Source organism: Typopeltis vanoorti, chromosome 6 (genome assembly GCF_054136105.1).
Source record: "Typopeltis vanoorti isolate ZY-2024b chromosome 6, IOZ_Tvanoo_1.0, whole genome shotgun sequence".
Classification (NCBI taxonomy): Eukaryota; Metazoa; Arthropoda; class Arachnida; order Uropygi; family Thelyphonidae; genus Typopeltis; species Typopeltis vanoorti.
The window spans coordinates 95,657,877-95,676,157 of NC_143554.1; the positions used below are offsets into that span (position 1 = coordinate 95,657,877).

The 18,281-nt window shown below is 37.7% G+C and overlaps 1 protein-coding gene across 1 annotated transcript in view; it reads right to left on the minus strand.

The window, feature by feature from the left end:
- LOC150105724 (cadherin-related tumor suppressor-like) overlaps nt 1-18,281 on the minus strand; it is a 72,893-nt gene that overhangs the window by 7,646 nt on the left and 46,966 nt on the right. The window contains exons 7-8 of the mRNA XM_090394538.1: nt 7,544-7,737; nt 3,070-3,343 (exon numbers count right to left, since the gene is read on the minus strand). Of these exons, the coding sequence (XP_090250664.1) occupies nt 3,070-3,343; nt 7,544-7,737 (468 nt within the window). The remainder of the gene's footprint in view (nt 1-3,069; nt 3,344-7,543; nt 7,738-18,281) is intronic.

Sequence of the window (18,281 nt, forward strand, 5' to 3'; positions counted from 1 at the left end):
ACATTGCCAGAAATATAGTTTCTTTACTGTTTTGGGAAAACCTGCCTTCTATACCTTTTTGAATGAAAAAGGGTGACATTTTCCCTGTCAGCTTTTCACCTGTAGCATGGACGATTAGAAAAACTGGTGTATCGATACTGGTATCACATCTTTTGTTTCTTACTTGTGTTGTTGAAAGGTGTATCAATACTTGGTTAAGGCCCCTGAAATGATTGAGGATGAAGGATTCATGCTTAAGTGGTTTTTGATTCAGTTCCAGAGCTATGGAACTGAATCAAAATCCCCACCCACCATGGAGCCACACATGGACACTCACTCTCTGGTAAGCAATAACTGTCCTTGAGAGTGGAATGCCAGGGTTACGTTGGATGCCATATTAGCACCATCTTGGGGCCCCTGCACCCTGACCATGGGGAAGGAGGAGACACCCTTATTGCAACACTCGTGACCCTTACAGACAAGCAGAGGCCCAAGTAGTGCAAAACTACCAGGATCCTCCCTTTTTGGATGCTCATGAGCTGCACTGTGTGATGAACATGGTGGCAAGGTGTTGGATCCCAGTGATGGTAGTATGGAAGACAGGATATTAAAAAAGATTCAGGAGAAGTAGAGCAAAGAAAAAGAGGAAGAATGAAAAGAGTCAGTACCATTACTGGGAGGTCTCCTCCACCACGAACAGGTGCCTCACACGGAGGGATACATTCAGAGATTATAACTCCTTCTTGAAGTATTATCTAGTACAGACCTGCATTTACACACAGGCAAAACATGACTACTATGCAAAATTATGAAACAAGAAAAATATATATATCTTCTTACTTTTAAAAATAACTTAGAAAAAAAATTAATTTATATAATTTCCATTTGTTTATTTTAAATAAGTTTAAAATAAACAAATGGAATAATCATTATAATAATTTATAATGATTATTTAAATCATTATAAATATATAATTAATACTAAAACAAACTTTTTTATTATGCCTTAAAGTACTGAAAGATACAGGAAAAGACTGTCTAGAATATGAAATTATTTGTAAACAACTGAGGCAGAATACCAAAGATGACTATAACATATATAGAACAACAAAATTGGCAGAAGCAGCTAGGCTCTGCAGTAGCCTAAAAAAAAGTAGAAAAAGAAATAAATCTAAAGCAACCACTACCATCAGCCTTCATAGATAATCAAGGAAACAGACACACAAATAGAGGCGAAATAGAAAAAATAGTAAAATCGTTTTAAGAGAACCTTTACTCATCTAAACAAGTAATCACAGCTCCAGTACCAGGCGAAAAGTTGGAAATGCCATCTGTTCTACTTGAAGAAGTAACAATGGCTATCCATCATATGAAAAATGACTGATCACCAGGAATTGACGGTATAAAATCTAATGAATTAAAAATGGGTGGACAAATACTCTTTAAAGCTTTAGCAGAAAGGTTTATCTGATATATACAATTAAGGAAAGTACCTGCTGAATGGAAAACATCAAAGACCATAATTCTGCATAAAAAAGGTAATAAAGAAGACGTCAGTAACTACAGACCCATCTGTCTATTAGCATACATACATATAAAATATTCGCCAGAGTCATCCTAAACCAAATACAAACCTCCATCAACGAAAATAGCTGCAAAGAACAGGCTGGTTTCAAAAAAGACTTTTCAACAATAGATCACATTCAAACTATTACTCAGCTAACAGAAAGATGCAGAGAATACCAGATCCCACTTTGTCTTCTTTTTATAGATTTTAAAAAGGCATTTGACACTGTTGAGCATAACGCAGTATTCCAAGCTTTAATAGAACAAGGCGTAGAAAAAGCATACATCCAACTCATAAAAGATATCTACAAAGAAGGCACAACAAATATCACCCTTTTCAATCACCCAATTAAAATTAACTTAAGTAGAGGAGTATGTCAGGGTGATGTCTTATCATCTAATCTCTTCACATCTACTCTGGACAGCATCATTCGAAAAATTGACATGAAAGATGGAATAAACATTGATGGTGAAATGTTAAATATCCTATTATTCGCCGATGATGTGGTATTAATATCTCACTCACCCAAACTCTTAGAATCAATGCTGAATAACATAAGGCAAAACTGCCAAAAAATTGGATTGGAAATACACCCAGACAAAACAAGTAGATGAAAAACAAATACTGTAAAGATCATACAATCACTCTAGAATCTCACACCATTGAAAAAGTTGAAGAATACATCTACGTCGGCCAGTCCATAAAAATGAATAATGATTTATCAAATGAAATAGCAAGGAGAAAAAGAGCTGCTTGGATAGCCTTCAACAAAATAAAATCAACAATTACCAACCAAAACATAGACATAGAAATAAGAGCCCATCTTTTCAATAGTCACATCTCACTAGCATTAACTTATGGCAGTGAAACATGAAACACAATTTTAAAAGAAGAACAAAGCTTAATAACAACTCAACGTGCAATAGAAAGAAGAATGTGCAATATAAACAAAATAAACCACGTAAGACACACAGAAACCAGGAAGAAGTCTGGACTCACGGACATAATAAAATCAATCTACAACAGCAAAGTAAGATGGGCAGGACATCTCGCCAGAATGAGAGACAACAGATGGACAGTGAGAGTTACAAACTGGTATCCGAGAGATACCAAAAGGAAACCTGGAAGACCAGCCTTAAGGTGGGAAGACCCAATGATTAAGAAAGTCGGAAGAAAATAGAGAAGAAAGGCCCAAGACAAGAATAGCTGGACTCTACTTTCAGTCAGGATTTCTCCATGACTGCAGGTCGTGGAGAAATCCTGACTGAAATCACAGGTCCATCAAGGTAATCAAGGTAATTATACCTGTGAATGACAAAAAAAGAAGCAAAGCAAATTGTGCTTATATCACCCAGCAACTTAAATTCAGTACTGTCATCTGTATTTTTTTATATGGTAAAACTGTTACACAACAGTATGTACATGAAAGGAACATGCATTAGCAGTATTATTATTAGCTTAAAATATATTTTAAAATGTATAATTATCATTCCTTGTGAATCTTTAAAAAAAAAAAAAACTCACATTCTGCATGCTGCTCTCCTTGGATAATGCTCCTGTGATCACCAAGAGTTAGTGATGTTATGTAGGCATCAAGAAAATCATGAAGTGGGTGTTTTGTCATTAACTCCTGCCACTGGCCATCAACAGTGATATTAACTGCAGAGTGCTTGTTTTGATGAATGCTAATACTAATGGAATGCCATTGATCATCTGCTACACTGGACATTTCTAATGTCTGCACAAATGGATCTGATATTTTCACTTTTGACTGGTAAACAAGTTTTCCCTTTTTTAGCTAAAATGAAAAACAAATTATAGTTAATATAAATATGTAAATGTGTGATTAATTATAGTGCAGTACAGAATATATAGTATAGTACAGAATTGTTTTTATTTGCTCTCTCATGATTAAATGGAGGGCAATAACACTAAACTTTAATAGAAAATGAAATTCAATATTATTGTTGAAATAGATGTTGAAAGTTTTTTCACTTGGTTATACTATAAATTAAAGATGCCAAGATATTATATTCTTGGTTTCATCTTTTATCCAAGTGTACTGGGTAGTGGCACTTCCCATGATGCATAACATTATACATGTCCGTAAGAATATGTGCCTTGCATTATGGAATACTAAGGCAATTCATGTGAAGTCATTAGCCTCTATATACAAGTAGCCCAGTCGTGAAGTTACTTCACACACAAACTTTGTTTCACACCTACATTATTTGATCTTCTGACCCTTGGAATACATTTAGACATTGCTTCTACTAGATAGTTCTTAAATAGTACTAAAGCAGCATTGATCTTCCCCCCCCCCCCCCAACTTCTACTTCCAGAACTACAAGGCTGGTCAGGAGACAACTTGCAGCTGTAGCATGGAAGTTGAAGTTGGGGAAGGAGATCAATGCTGCTTGGGTGCTTTTTAAGAACTACCTAATAGAAGCAATGTCTAAATGTATTCCAAGAGTCAGAAGATTAAATAAGGTAAGTGTGAAATGAGTGTGAATTATTATTATTATTATTATTATTATGGGTATCTCCATGGAGTCAGTAGACTCATCGTGGGAGACCCAAACTAGCAAAACAATATCTATCATATATCTTCTTGAATTCATTTACAGACAAAGAACTCACAACTGAGTCAGGCAATGCATTCCACTCATTCACCACCCTCCAGGTGAAAAACCTCATTCTCACATCCTTGTTAACCACACTTTTCCTTCATTTCCAGGGATGACCGCTTCTTTCTTCCATCACTATCACACAGCTAAAACATTTCCCCTGCATCAATCTTATAAAAACCTTTTAGTAATTTAAATGTTTCTATCATATCCCCTCTTCTCTTCCTATCAACCAACCTTTAAATCCACAAGCTCTCAATCTATCAATATAAGGAGCATTTTTTACATCACTCACCAACTTAGCAGTTGGCTTAGCTGGTGAGTGATTTCCCCTGCATTACTCTCCTCTGAACCCTCTCCACAACCTCCTCATCTCCAAGGAATCCAGGTGACCAGGCTTGAGCACAGTAATCCAAATGTGGAAGTATCAATGCCTTATAAAGGGGAATAATAACTTCTTTATCTCTGGATGTTAGTGTGTTATTCAATAACCAAGTAATCCTATGTGCAATCTTGGACACCTTAGCAATGTGTCCTCTGAACTTCATCTCCCTATCCACCCCCCCCCCCCAGGTCCCTAGCCTCATCAATCTCATGGAGTACCATTCCATCAATGTAGTACACAGCTGGTAATCTTTTAATCCCAAAATGCATAACTTTACACTTTTCTACTATGAACTGACATCCATTACATTTTGCCAGCCTGTTTAAATCATTCTGCAAACTCAACATCAGCTTGATTTTTTATTGTGCTACCCAACTTTGCATCATCAGCAAACAACTGAATATTTCCCTGTAAGCCATTTCCTATATCATTTATGTACAAATTAAACAATAACGGCCCAAGCACAGAGCCCTGAGGCACATCACTGGTCACCTGCCTCATCCTGGACTCTGCTCCTCCATACACCACTTTCTGGTATCTTTCCCTGAGCCATTCTCTTATCCATATCACCAGTTTAGTATCCCTCTCCATCTGCTCCAATTTGCACAACAGTATTCCATGGGGTATCCTGTCAAAAGCCTTAGCAAAATTCAGAAGTATCACTGTGTAGCCATTTCCTTTGTCCAACTCAGATGTCAATCTATCATAAAAAGTTAATAAATTGCTAAGGCAGAATCAACCTTTAACAAAATCATGTTGGCCCCTGTAGAGTATCATATCCTGATCCACCCATTCTTGAATTTTGTCTTTAACCAACTTTTCCAATACTTTTACCACCACTCCTGAGATGGTGATTGGTCTGTAATTAACTACCGCAGTTTTAGAGCCACCTTTATGCAAAGGAACTATTTTGCCTTCCTTCCACTCCCTAGGGACTATACCAGAGTTCAAACTTAAGTTAAATAACCAAGTAAGAGGCGTTGACAATTCTTTTGCACATTCACGCAACACACGAGCTGATATTCCATCTAAACCTACAGCAGTGTTTGCATTTAAATTTTGCAATATACTAAGTACCTCTGATTTATTAACTTCAATACTCACATTAACTATTGTTACAGGTACGGAGATATCCTCACTTAGGTGATAGACTTTTGAAAGTGATCACTCAGTAACTCTACTATTATATCTGAATTGGTCACCTCAATACCATCAGCACCCACTAAAGTTATCCTTCTGAAGTCATTCTTCCTTTTACTTAGCCACATAGTGGAAGAACTCTTTGGGATTACCCTTGATCTCATCTCCCTGGCTAAGGTCTTCTCATAATCTGATTTAGCTTTTCTTACTATGCTGGTAACCTTCCCAGCTTGAGCCTTGTACTGATCGCCTTTCTTCTTATAAATTCTCCATAACATTTTCTTTTTTTGCAGATCAAGCTTGATACTACTACTCATCCATCTAATGCCTACCTTGTTTGTCTTCCTGACCATGGGGATACATTCTGATATTGCCTTCCTCAGATATCCTCTGATTTTATCCCATGCACAGCTAACATCTTTCCCCTGCAATATGTTCTGCCATGCAATTGCTGTAAGCTCACTCCGAAGCTTGTTATAATTGCCTAACCTGTAGTTCCAAATGAAGAGATTAAGCATGTAATACAGAGAAAGAAGGCATTATGAAGGAACATAAGATGAGTGGTAATACTCAATTCTTAATGAGAACAGGCTAGGAGGATTACCTGTTTGGTAAGAGTAGTAAAAGCGCAGTATGATCAGTATACAGCTAATGAAGTAAAAAAAAAAATAACCTACATAGGCAGACACACATTGAATTAATGCAGTTACTAAGGAATAATTACCTGAGGCAGCATGTGATATAAAGTACTAGAGGTTTGAGAGTGTTAGATCTAGAAACTGCATCAGAGGATTTGTCTGTAACCAAGATGACCACATTGCCACCAACTGGTGAGAGTAATCATGTAGTCTTGACCTGGAAGGTGGCTAAATGTGTGGAATTTTCATTTAAGAGGGGGGGGGGGGTATGGAATCACAGGGCTGGTGAGTATGATAAGATCAGGAAATTGCTTGGAGCAATGACATGGCATGAGAAATTGCAAGGGTTGAATGTTCATCGTGTATGGGAGGTGATAAAGGAGTGTTTGAGGGAAGTAATAACTGACTGCATACCTGAAGCCAGGAGGATAAATCAAGTGGGAGTTAAATAGATAAAGAGAATCCTTAAGCAGGAACTACAATAAAAAAAAAAAAAGAAAGAAAAACCTGTAAAGGGAATTCAGAGGGAAAGATGACCAGCACCCACATGAGCAGTACAAAGCACAGGCCAGAAAATTAAAATGTGACCTTTCTGTACTATTAAGAACTAAATAAGATAATTATTACAAAAATTGTGGCTGGCCTGGTCGGTCAAGTGATTAGCGCATCCACTCTCCAGCCAAAAGGCTGCAGGTTCAAATCCCGCAGTGGGCATGGATGTTTGTGATTGTCTGTGGAAATACTAGTGAAAGTGATGGGCGGTGGTTGGTGCAGTTGGTGAACCGAGTGGTGGAGACGAGAGTTGTAGAGTAGGTGCCTCCCTCGATGAGTCTTTGGACCCCTGGAGGTGTCATGTAATAATAATAATAAATTATATAAATGTAATTGCAAACAATCAAATTTAGTATTTGAACTTTATTTTGGAAGAACAGAATATAACAACATAGCCATTACGTTGCAGACTTTTAATTATAATACTATTAGCGTTAAAGCTGAAATAAGAGTACAGTATTTAAAACAAAAATATTATTAGTGGGCAATGACATAGTGGGCAAATGTGGACTGTGTAATGCCTTAATAAGATGTGGACTGTAGGCTGTGCCCTCCAGTAATGAATCTTTGGACTCCACAGAGGTGTCCCATAATACTATTGCTATCCCATATAGTGATTCCACTATAAGTTACAATAATGCAAAATTCTAACTTACCTCGAGTGTTGTGTATTCATCTTGTGAAGCAGCATGAAAAAGGATCCCATTCATTGATACAGTACGAAACATAAAAAAAAGAACTTTGTGTGAGGGATGTTTCCATCGTTCATTTAAAAGCTGAATTCTGCGATGTTTCTCCTGTGGTAACATTTCTACAAAAATACTATGACCAACTGTCATTGGTCTCAAAGCTAAAAAAAAAAATAATAATAATAATTAGTTTAACTGATGTGGTTGTTTGTGTGTACACACATATCCAATACAGACACAAATTATCATTATCACTCAATAGTAAACATTCAATGTATATTTTTCCAGAAAAAAAAAAAAATAGCATGAATAATTTTGAAGTGCATGGGTAGTTATCTATCCATGCACTTCAAAAGTGACTCTGTGTCATCTGATACCTAGAATGTGCAAAGTGCAGTAAAATAGTGAAAACGCATGAAAAAAAAAAGGATGGCTACAATTAAAGTTATAGGACTGTGAGCATAAATTGGTCACAAATGCTACACAAGCAACTAGTAAGATATGCATGGAATTCAGAGAAGATATAGTGAGGATGCACAGATCAAAAATTATCCAAAAAATTTTCATCCAGTGACGAATCACTTATATGTACCCTATGAAGGGTAAACTGACTGCCACTGACAACAAGATGAATACCACCTCAGATTCAAACCATATGCTTGATTCATGTAGATCAAATCAGTGTGATGAAACCATTCATTTACATTTGAACAGGAAAAGGTGTAAAAACTTAGCCATGTGTTTAAACTCTCACAACTGACAGCAAATTTCAGTGAGATGTTACTGTTTTTGCCTCAAAATAATGAACCATTTCTGGGTTGGTCATTTGATATGCCACAAAGAAAATTGCATATGTATGGGAAGACCAAATAACTACACATATCAGAGCCCACTATTAATCAAAAATTCTGCTCTTGGCTAGTGCAGGAATCAGCAATCCATGGCTTGCCAGCTACATGCTACTCTTTCAGAAAATTTTTCAGCACTTCAGAGATTAGTTCAGGGTTTGTTTTTGAAAATGAAAAGAATTGGAGAATAGTCTATTTCTATTTTCTATTTGTATTAAAAAAAACTTTTAAGACATACATGCATATAATCAATTTAAATCAGAAACACTGCAGCCTTTTTTCTTTTCTTTTTTTTTTCAGGTGCCCTTTTTACCAAAATAGCTCTTCAGGCAAAAAAAAAAAAATTGCCAACTCCTGGTATAGTGAAATATGTCTAGTATTGTATATTACAAGCTTCTGTGCTCTGGCCAAATAATCATAGATGGACATCTATTTGACATGACAGCAATGAATTCGTGATACATTCCAAAAAATAGTTAGCTAGTTAACTGTAAAGGAAATGTGTTCCATAATGCAAATATAACATAGCATAATTATTATGAACAATTATGGAGACACACTATCATGTTTAAGAATTTACTTTAATTAAAATTAAAATAAAATTTGACATTTCAAACCTTTATATCAAGATCATCTTCAGGAACGAACACACACACACACACACACACACACACACACACACACACACACACACACACACACACACACACACACACACACACACACACACACACACACACACACACACAATGAATCACAAGCTATATTGGTACATACTACAGCTACTTGGTCAACTGTTGACCATAGCCCTCTGATGGAAATAAAGATATAAATTTAAAAAAATAATGAATGAATAAAAATTTTAAAATATAAGAAAATACAATAAAACATAATTATTTTAGTAAAACTACATCAGTAGTTATTTGTTTCTTAAACTTTGTTACTTTAAATTTCTGTTTGCTGCCTGAAAGTTATTGTATTGTTATCCAATTAAATTTCTCTTCTTTTAATTCTTTTATCTTTTTTCAAATATCATGTGAGTAGTGAATGAGCCATCCAAATCCAAATCTTCTTTCCATAATGGAATTGTATGGTCTGTTTCACCTATGTAGAGTATGTTACAGGTGGCATAGTAGTTCAGAGCAGGTTTCACAGCCTTAGCTGGGAAATTTTGTTCTGCTCTCCATTTCCAGACATCTTGCTATCTGATTATCCAGTGGTGCACTCAGGATTTAATCTTGGAGGGGGCCGAGCACTCAAGATTTAATCTTTTTTTTTTTTTTGGGGGGGGGGGGGGCGAGTTGTGTAGACGATTTGAGAATACACACTACGCATTATATACGAGCTATGACTGAGCATCTGCAGTGATCGCCAATACATGGCATCCGTGATCTCTTCTGGCACGGTTTGGGCAAACGAAGTAGCACCCGAGCACTGCTTCGTTCACAGTGGCCTGGATTCCCAAGCGCTATAGGGTATTCCCACCTTATGTGACTGCTAATTCATAAGTAGCATAGAAATAGAAGACACGATATAACATGAATTTTAATTAGGAAAAGAATTTTGGAAATTTTTTCAGTGTTTTTTTCCTTTTTAATCTTGGAGGGGGCCGAGCACTCAAGATTTAATCTTTTTTTGGGGGGGGGGGCCGAGTTGTGTAGACGATTTGAGAATACACACTACGCATTATATACGAGCTATAACTGAGCATCTGCAGTGATCACCAATACATGACATCCGTGATCTCCTCTGGCACGGTTTGGGCAAACGAAGTAGCACCCGAGCACTGCTTCGTTCACAGTGGCCTGGATTCCCAAGCGCTATAGGGTATTCCCACCTTATGTGACTGCTAATTCATAAGTAGCATAGAAATAGAAGACACGACATAACATGAATTTTAATTAGGAAAAGATTTTTGGAAATTTTTTCGGTGTTTTTTTCCTTTTTCATTTGGGGGAGGCCAGGGCCCCTTGGCTCCCTCCCTGGGGGCGCGAATGTGATTATCACTTTTCTTATCGTTGGACATTATGTACAACTGACAATTTTGAAATAAACAGAAACTGGAAATAGGCTGTAATGATTTTTTTATTTTTAAACATTGGGAATTTTATATGGGATATGAGTATAAAGTTATATTTCATTAGAAAAATAGAGATTATTGGTTGAGCATTTGTTATTTTTCTGAAACCGACCAGGGCTTCTGCCCTAATGTCCAATCCTCACCTTCTCATGGTGCACCCTGTTGGGTATCTAGCTGGATACTGAACGAACGAGGATGGGCTGGCAATTTGGGATTTAGCCGACCAAATTGTATTCCTATTGATTAAACCAAAATACAAAATGATGGTACAACGTGACAAAATTTCATGCCGGCTGGGGAGTTGCCCGTTTAAAAAAGGCCCCCGTTGTTTTCGTCAGGGAACCAGGGCAAACAGCAAAAAGTCAGCTACTGGAACAAATCTGAAAACACACCCCAACACAACATCACCAGAGTTAAAGATCGGTACTATCAACATAAGAAGCCTGAATGGCAAAGAAATGAAGCTAGCAGAGGAATTAGATAAGTACCAGATCGATATAATAGGGGTGACTGAAACAAAAAAGACAAAAACTGGTGAGATCTTTTTGAGCAATAAATACAAAATATTATATTCAGGAAATGACAATCAAGGAAAAGAAGGAGTAGCCATAGTATTCAACACAAAATATGAGGCTAATCTTCTTGAATGGCAGGCAGTCTCAAGTAGAGTGATGTGGGCAAATATCAGTATGGGGAACTGGACAATGAGACTTATTTGTGCCTATGGTCCCACAGAAGGTTCTACTAAGGTAGAAGTGGAGGAATTTTTTGATTTTTAGAGAAAGCAAATTACACAATGAAAAAGGAAAAGTTGGTCCTTGTTGGGAATCTAAATAGCTGAGGAAATGATTGTCAGACATACAAAAATATTTTGGGAAAATTTGGAGAAAAGAGAAAAGCTAATAATAATGGCAAATACTTGTTGGATTTCTGCTCAGGACATGGACTGGTTATTACTAACACCATATTCCAACATAAAAATGTGCATAAATTCACATGGAGAGAAGAGGCAAGGAATAAGAAAAGTCTCATTGACTATATTATTGTTGATAGTGATGTTTTCTCCATGGTGCAGGACACCAGAGTGTACAGAGGATTTGAAATTGGAAGGGATCACTATTTAGTCTTGAGTAGGATAAAACTGAATTTCATATCGAAAAGATGACATGTAAGAAAGTTTTAAAGCGAATGAAAGTTGAGCAGCTCTCAGATGTGAACTGTAGACTAAAATACACAAAGATTATTGAAGAAAAAATGAAAGAGTTTGAGAACAGGAACCAAACCTTGGAGATTCAGTGGCAAGCCTTGAAGAAAACCCTGTTTGATTCAACCAGAGAGGCATGTGGTGAGGTTGTCTGCAAGGATAGAAAAATCAGAACTCCATGGTGGACACAGGAAGTTAAAAAGGCAGTGAAGGAAAAGAAAAAAACATATCAAAAGTTCCTGGCAAATAAGTCAACTTGTGCTCTTAGAGAATACAGAGACAAATGTAAGAAAGCTAAACACTGTGTAAAACCAGCTAAACAAAAGTCATGAGAGGACTTTGGCAAGAACATAGAAAATAAATATCAAGAAGGTGGCAAAATATTCTGGAGATGATAAAGGTGACATGAAAACGGGAAAAAAAGATATCCTTCAAGTATGGAGTAATTACTTTGAAAAACTGCTAAATGAAAGAATCAGTGATTACAGCACAGTGGTAAAAAACACTGACCAGGCATGCAGTCAGGAATACATATCCATACTTAAAGTAGAAAAAGCCATCAAAGGCTTGAAATGTGGAAAGGCAGCAGAAGTAGATGATATTCGACCAGAAATGCTGAAGTATCGTGGTATAAAAGTCTTATAGTGGCTGTACTGCATAGTTCAGAATGCCTGGAGAGAGGGAAGAATTCCAGACGATTGGAGTAGAGCTCTCATAGTACCCATATATAAAAAGGGAAATAAAACTGAATCTGAGAATTACAGAGGTATATCTCTACTGAGTGTTCCTGGTAAGATATATGCAAGTATACTTGAGAAACAGTCGAGAAGAATTGTGGAAAAGAAGCTTGGTGAAGAACAAGCTGGATTCAGGTCAAATAGAGGCTGTCAGGATCAGATCTTCACTTTACGACAAATAGTGGAGAAATCATGGGAATATAACAAAGATCTGTATTTAAGTTTTGTCGATTTGGAAAAGGCGTATGACAAGGTGTCAAGAGAGAAGCTATTCAATATGCTTCAGTTATATGGTGTCAATGGGGCATTATATAAAGCAATACTTAGTCTTTATTTGAGTTGTAAGTCAGCAGTTCAAATTAAAGGAAGTACAGGAAGATGATTTAATGTTAAATCTGGTGTGAGACAAGGATGTACATTATTCCCTCTGTTATTCATTATCTATATGGATCACATTATGAAGGAAAGTGGTATTAAACATGATATCAAAATTGGAGATGTTAATGTCAGCTCTTTGCTTTATGCGAACGATGTTATACTTCTAAATAAATCTGCTACAAGTCTGCAAGATTCTCTGACTAAATTGAATAACTGTTGTAATAGATATGGTATGGTCAGCAATAAAAAGACAAAAACAATGAAAATAGGCAGTATCATTGAAAATGTCAACTGTGTTGTGAATGGAGAACCTGTGGAACAAGTAAAACATCAGTGCTAGCGTCGCCGTAACATGTGGCGGTGAATTTGAGCTGTGTAGAAGAAAGTGATTTTTAATTGGTGAATAGTCCGTTTTTTTCCCGTTTTTCTTCGTTTTTGAGTGCTAAATCATTTCTCTGAATATGAGTGTACTTCAGTGGTTTGTTTTTTGGAAGTTAGTTGCTGTCGCGATATAATATATTTTGGTTACCTTCGGAATCGAATGCATAACGGTGGAAGACAAAACGAAGCTAAGTTTTCATTACTGTATTTAGTTATATTTCATGTTATTTAGTGTACTTAAATGTTTTGTTTTGCTTGTAATTGTTTGTCCTTTTTTTCTATTTATTTAACAGAATTTATTAATTGGATAATTAACGATTACGCTACTCGGCAGCAAGGAATGATGACGGATTCAGCAGCAGTCGCAAGTGGCGTATCGCCAAGTCCTCCGCCATTTAAGAACTCAATTATTAGCAATATCATAAGGGACTTTGTGGCATGCAGTACTTGCGGCATGTATGCGTCTCGGGAATTAGATATGTGGATTGTGAAAGAGAGCGGAGAGCGTATATGCGCAAAATGCAGGTAGTTGGAGGAAATAAGTGCATTAGAAATATCGATATCTGACTCTGTTGCTCCAGGAACTGGGAATGAATGTAGGAAGACAAGTAGTGTGATAGGAGAGAATGAAAAAAAGATATATATGAATGAGAAAAAAATAGTTGATAGTGTGGAAGGGGTGAGTGACTGTGAAAGTTTAGGAGATGGTTTTGTTTGGGAGAGTGAATTTAGATTAAGAGTGACTGACCTGCAGAGGGAGATAGATGAGTTGAAAGAGGAGGTGGAATATTTTGTGAATGAGAGCAGAAGTATGAAAGATAAGATTAGGAGAATGGAAGAGATAAATGCAAGGAGAATCAGAGTAGGAGAGAGAGAGAATTTAGGGAGTATGAGTGAGAGATATGGGGGTGCTAGAAGAGGAGAAAATGGAAACAGTAGAAGAGAGGGAATGAGTGAGAGGTATGGGAATGCTAGCAGACGAGAGGATGGAAACAGTAGGAGAGACAGAATGAGAAAGGGATATGGAAGTGCTAGAAGTGGAGAAAATGGAAACAGTAGGAGAGAGGGAATGAGTGAGAGATATGGGGGTGCTAAAAGAGGAGAGAATGGAAACAGTAGAAGAGAGGGAATGAGTGAGAGGTATGGGAATGCTAGCAGACGAGAGGATGAAAACAGTAGGAGAGACGGAATGAGAGAGGGATATGGAAGTGCTAGAAGTGGAGAAAATGGAAACAGTAGAAGAGAGGGAATGAGAGAGCTGTATGGGAGTGCTAGAAGAGGAGAGAATGGAAACAGTAGGAGAGAGAGAGATATGGGAATGCTAGAAGAGAGAATAGCAGTAGAGGAGAGGGAATGAGAGAGACCTATGGGAATGAAAGAAGAGGAGAGAATGGAAACAATAGGAGAGAGGGAATGGTAAGAGGTATAATGTATTGTGACTCAATGATCCGTGGTGTTCAAGATAGGATGCGTGAGGAGTGTTTGCCAGGAGGAACAATAGAAAGGGTGGCTATGGCAATTAAGAGAGGTGAAAGGGTGGATGAGATGATTGTGATGGTAGGAATGAATGGCTTGAGTGGTAATGTAAGTCGGGCAGCGAGAGACGTGAGGTTTTTGCTTGAGACTGTACGGAAGAAGACAGAGAGAGGAAAAATAATGTGTGTGTGTTGCCTACGTATGATAATGATGAGCTGAGCAGAAGAGCAGTGATATTGAATGGCATAATAGCAAGAATGTGTGACAAGAGAGGACTGGTATATGTGGATGCTTGGAGTGCATTTAAGGAAAGAGAGGAATTGTATGCGAGAGACAGTTTACATTTGAATGAGGAAGGACTTAGCCATCTGGAGAAATTGCTGTTCTGAAAGAGTCAGTGTGTCCCAGGGAGGATGATAGCAGGGGTGGCCTCTTGTGGGAATGGATACTTGGGAGAAGGGAAACGATGTCAGGTAACACTGAGCCCAGTGGAGTCTAGAAGGGATAATGCTGGGTATAGAAACAATGGCATTTATATGCTTTATACTAATGCCAGGAGTATCCGGAATAAGGGACAGGAATTGGTGGCGCAGATAGCATCAACCTGGCCAAAAATTATTGGGATCACTGAGACGTGGTTGACAGAAGGGAATATAATAACAGGAATAGAAGTCGCTGGGTATAGCATTTTTCGTCAGGATAGGAGGGTAAAGCGTGGTGGTGGGGTACTGCTTATGATAAGTGATGACCTATGTCCTCTAAGAGTGGAGGCTTTGGAAGGAAGTGAGACAAATGATTTTGAGAGCATATGGTGTGAGGTAGAGGTAGGCAAGACAGGATATTTAGTGGGGGTGTTGCTACAGACCCAGGAGCACGGAGGATGGGGACCAGGAGATGTTTAGACAGCTAAGTTTGGCAAGTGCAAGAAGAATGATTGTTACGGGAGATTTTAACTACAGTAGTATAAATTGGAGAGAGGAAGATGCATATAGCAATAGCGGAATGTAATTTCTAGAATTCGTGATGGACAAATGTCTTAGGCAACATGTAACAGAGGGAACAAGAGGTTCAAGAGTTTTAGATTTGGTTATAGCACCAGAAGAGTTGATAATAACTGAGATGACATCTCTCCCACCAGTTGGAGAGAGTGACCATATGGTTTTGACTTGGAAAATGAATAGACATGCAGGAGTATCAAAGAGACAAGAACTTATGTGGAATTATAATGCAGGTGATTATAATAGTCTTAGACGTCAACTTCGGGAAGTTTCATGGAGATAGGAATTGGAAGGCCGGGATATCGTTAGTATGTGGGAAATTGTGAAAGAATATTTGTTAGCAGCAATGGTAAGTTGTATACCACGAGTGAAGAAGAGGACACAATTTGAAGTAAAGTGGATGACAAACAATATTAAACAGGAATTGCATGTGAAAAAGAGGCTATGGAAGAGATATAAAGAGACAGGTGAAGAGAGGATGCATGAAGAATATAAGACACAGGCCACAAGAGTGACTAGTGTGGTAAGGAAAGCGAAACTGGAATATGAGAGGAGATTGGCCCTAAGATCCAAAGAAAATCCTAGGGAATTTTTTAGCTAAGTGGCCAGTAGGAGGAGAAATGACTGTGGAAGAATGATATTGTGGGATAAAAATGGGAATAGAGTGACTGATGCAGAGGACATAGTGGAATTGTTCAATAAACACTTTATTGGAGTATTTCATCCTGGAGGAGTCAGTTTTAATGCTAGGGGGATAGGGCAGGGTAAAGGTTTAGAGGTACAAGAGGAGAGTGTGTTTCAGATACTGAGAATTCTGGATGTCAATAAAGCTTTTGGACTGGATGGTATTTCTCCACGAGTTTTGAGAGAATGTGCTAGGGAACTGTCAGTGCCTTTAACCTGGCTTTTCAATGAAAGTCTGGCTTTGGCAAAGGTGCCCAGGGAATGGAAGGAAGGTAAGATAGTGCCATTGCATAAGGGTGGTAACAGACTGGAAGTGTGTAATTATAGACCATTCTGTGTGTCATCAGTAGTTGTTAAGATCTTGGAGAAAGTAGTGAGGGACCATATACAGCACTGGGCAGATGAGGGTAATGTTATCTGTGAGAGTCAACATGGATTTGTGAAAGGGCGTTCTTGTTTTAGCAATATGCTAGCCTTTTATAATAAAATTACAAGAACATTAGATGAGGAGTGCTTAAGGATCAAAGCTGTATAACTGAGAGGAGACCTCCACATAGCCTTTCAAGGAATGCGGAGAACCGACCAGAGCATCTGACCTAATGTCCAATCCTCACCTTCTTGTGGTGAACCCTGTTGGGTTGGCAATTTGGGATTTAGCCGACCAAATTGTATTCTTATTGGTTTAAACCAAATGATAGAAGTGATGGTACAACATGACAGAATTTCATGCCGACTGGGGAGTAGCCCGGATAAACAAGACCCCCGTTTTTTCGCCAGGGAACCATGGCGAACAGCGAAAAGTCAGCTACTGGAACAAATCTGAAAACAAACCCTAACTCAACATCGCCAGAGTTAAAGATCGGTACTATCAACGTAAGAAGCCTGAATGGCAAAGAAATGGAGCTAGCTGAGGAATTAGATAAGTACCAGATCGACATAATAGGGGTGACTCAAACAAAAAAGACCAAAACTGGTGAGATTTTTCTGAGCAATAAATACAAAATGTTATATTCAGGCAATGACAATCAAGGAAAAGAAGGAGTAGCCATAGTATTCAACACAAAATACAAGGCTAATCTTTTTGAATGGCAGTCAGTCTCAAGTAGAGTTATGTGGGCAAATATGAGAATGGGGAACTGGACAATGAGGCTTATTTGTGCCTATGGTCCCACAGAAGGTTCTACTAAGGTAGAAGTGGAGGAATTTTTTGACGCTTTAGAAAAAGCAACTGACACAATGAAAAAGGAAAAGCTGGTCCTTGTTGGGGATCTAAATAGCAAATGATTGTGAGACATACAAAAATATTTTGGGAAAATTTGGAGAATAGAGCAAAGCTAATAATAATGGCAAATATCTGTGGGATTTCTGCTCAGGACATGGACTATTTATTACTAACACCATATTCCAACATAAAAATGTGCATAAATTCACATGGAGAGAAGAGGCAAGGAATAAGAAAAGTCTCATTGACTATGTTATTGTTGATAGTGATGTTTTCTCCATGGTGCATGACACCAGAGTGAACAGAGGATTTGAAATTGGAAGTGATCACTATTTAGTCTTGAGCAGGTTAAAACTGAATTTCATATTGAAAAGAATAACATGTAAGAAAGTTTTAAAGCGAATAAAAGTTGAGCAGCTCTCAGATGTGAACTGTAGACTAAAATACAGAAAGATTATTGAAGAAAAAATGAAAGAGTTTGAGAACAGGAATCAAACCTTGGAGATTCAGTGGCAAACTCTGAAGAAAACATTGATTGATTCTGCCAGAGAGGCATGTGGTGAGGTTGTGTGCGAGGATAAAAAAATCAGAACTCCCTGGTGGACACTGGAAGTTAAAGAGGCAGTGAAGGAAAAAAGAAAGCATATCAAAAGTTCCTGCAAATAAGTCAGCTTTTACTCTTACAGAATACAGAGAA